Here is a 2662-nt window from a genome sequence, read left to right as displayed (position 1 = left end):
CGCTGGATGGGGAGGGGTCCCTGGCGCCGGAGACTGTGAGCCCAGACAAGGTGAGTGCCCGGCACGTGTGTGTGACACGTGGCCCAGTCGGGGCGCTGAGCGTGCAGCACTGGTTCGGGTTGGAGGGCATCATGGCACTTGGCACGGCTCCAGGGCTCCCAGCAGCTCCCGACCTGCTCTGCTCCTGCCAGCCCCGCACAGGGTCCCGTCACAGCCCCGCGGCTGAGGTCCGGCCCGGTCAGCAGGGTGGGTGAGAAACGAAGCGCTGACTGGGATTCTCCTGGCGGGGCGTCAGGGGTGTCGGCGGGAGAGCAGGTGTTGGGTGGTCACAGCCGCACGCCTGCACAGGCCTTCGGCTCAGGCCCACTTGGCCGGCCTCCCTCTCCTTAGGCTGCTGGCCCCCTGCCTCTGGAGCCACCCCCCCAGGGCCCTGTCCCCATCCTCACCGCTCCACTCCTCACACCTCGAGACCAACTTGGGGGCCTTCGTGCTCTGCTTCCCTGGGGAGTTCAGTTTAAGGGTGAACTGGATTTCAGAACCGGGCAGCCCGGCATCGCAGGGCAGCGACTGCTGTGCTCAGGTGCGATGGCCGAGCGTGTCTGCTGAGCTGGCCCGGGGGGTGGGGGGTCAGGGCTGCCACCCCAGTGGGAGATGACGGGTACGAGGCCAGATGGTGAGGCCGAGGCACGGGGCCCGCGACCCTCAGTGCTGTCGCCGAGTTGGAAGGACAGGGGCTGTTCGCCAGGTGAGGGGGAGGGGAGGTGTCTGGACAGTGAAGCAGGGTCAGAGCAAGCCTTCGGGGCAGCCTCCGTGGTTGGGAGCCGCCTGCACAGCCAGCCAGGGGTCCTTGTTACAGAACCGCAGCCACAGTCCGCGGCCACTGCCCTCTGGTCTGGGCGGGGTAAGAGCCCATTGCCAGCAGAGCGGAAGCCCCAAAGCCCTGACCCCTGCAGGCGTGACCGCCCTGTCTCCCCAGGACTGGTACGTGCGCCTGGTCAAGTCCCAGTGCTGGACGAGGTCTGACTCTGCGCTGCTGGAGGGGGCGGAGCTGGTGAATCGGCTCCCCCCGGGTGACATGAGCGCGTTCCTGAGGCACCCGGTACGTGGGACTGCTGCCCCTGTCGCTCACCCCTCCGGTCCTCGGGCGGCCTCGGGCCGTGTCCTCTCACGCCTGCCCGGTAGCCAGGGACTTGGGTCCAGGCCCTCAGGACAGTGTTCCCACCCGGTGGCAGGGCCGTTGCGGGCGGTAGAGGCTGACCATGCAAGTGAGGGGGTCCCCAAAGACCCAGCCCCCGGCGCTTTGTGATGCGGCTGCATTGGGACCAGCAGGAGCCCGGCCCCCGCAGCTGGCTGCCGCCACTTTCAGACGCATCAGTGGAAGCTGACTGCTCACTGTGTTTGCTTAGGGACCCATTTATGAATTTTTAAAGTTAGGTCATTGGACTTTTACAGCTTTTAAAGGTTGTGGCTATAAGACAGGTTTAGTCGGGGTCACTATGATGACATAGGGTTTTCTGAATATTAACTGAAGATTGACATTCTACCTGAAAATTGGCCAAAGAAACCCTGACATGACTTTTAAAGATTGGCAAAATAAGACCAATAATTGCGACGCCATATGAAATGCTTTCTTTCCAACCAAAATGGTGGCATTTATATGGGACCTTGATTTATTTCAGCTGTTTTTGAGCATAACTCACCTTTTTCCAACTCTGGGAGTGTGAAGGGCTTCGCTGGGCCCTGGGCGGCAGTCAGCTCGATGTGTGTCACTGTCAGTGAAGGTTTTGTCATCTACACTGTGATTTCATAATAAAATGAAAATACTCCTTTAAACTTAAACCACCCCAAAGAGACCAGAGCTGTAGTCACCGAGCACGTGTAAGGGTGCGTTTATTTATAACAGATGCAGAATATGCTTAGGGTTTTACGGTTTCTAACCTGTGTACCTCGGGCACGTTGCATCACCCTCTTCCTGCTGTCTCCTGGCCTGATTAACCCTGTCATCGAACCTTCGATGCCCTGACGCAGGAGTTCAACGTCAGCCTGTTAGCCCCGTGCCTGGGCGTGGGCGCGCGGGAAGTTTCCGGAGGCCAGAAGAGCGCCCTCTTTGAAGCAGCGCGCGAGGCGACTCTGGAGCGGGTGGTCGCCATGGTCCAGCCGCTGCCCGCCACCCACCAGGCGTTCCGGCCCCCCCTGCCTGCAGAGTCCACCGCCTACTGGAGCCAGTTGAACGATCTGTTTGGTAATTAAAGTACAAATGTCTCTTGTTCATTCACTTTGAGAGTTTAAAATTGATTTTTAGGGGGAGAGAGAGAAACATCTATGTGAAATCGAGTCATTGATCAGCTGCCTCTGGCATGATCCACAACCGGGGATCGAGCCTGCAACCCAGGCATGTGCCCGACCGGTAATTGAACCAGCAACCTTTCGGTGCACAGGACGACGCCCAACCAGCCACGCCACACTGGCCAGGGCTAAAAATGTCTTTTACTTTTTAAAATGCTGCAGAGCTAGGATCTGCTTTGCACTGAGTAAACCTACAGTAAGTGCTGTTGCTCTAATAAACAGAAGTAACTGGGACACGGCACCGGGGTCCCCAGTCCGCATGTCTGTGGGTGTGGGGGCCACTTTGCTGGTCGTGGGCCCACGCAGGCGGGAGGGC

General features: G+C 59.4%; 1 protein-coding gene across 1 annotated transcript in view; it reads left to right on the top strand.

The window, feature by feature from the left end:
* The window catches only part of HTT (huntingtin), a 105532-nt gene that overhangs the window by 72293 nt on the left and 30577 nt on the right, over positions 1-2662 (top strand). The window contains exons 47-49 of the mRNA XM_015561565.1: positions 3-50; positions 977-1099; positions 2029-2242. Of these exons, the coding sequence (XP_015417051.1) occupies positions 3-50; positions 977-1099; positions 2029-2242 (385 nt within the window). The remainder of the gene's footprint in view (positions 1-2; positions 51-976; positions 1100-2028; positions 2243-2662) is intronic.

The sequence above is a fragment of the Myotis davidii genome, unplaced genomic scaffold (genome assembly GCF_000327345.1).
Source record: "Myotis davidii unplaced genomic scaffold, ASM32734v1 scaffold937, whole genome shotgun sequence".
Lineage (NCBI taxonomy): Eukaryota > Metazoa > Chordata > Mammalia > Chiroptera > Vespertilionidae > Myotis > Myotis davidii.
The sequence above is the reverse complement of the archived record's forward strand: the minus strand, read 5'-3'. Positions and strand labels throughout refer to the sequence as shown.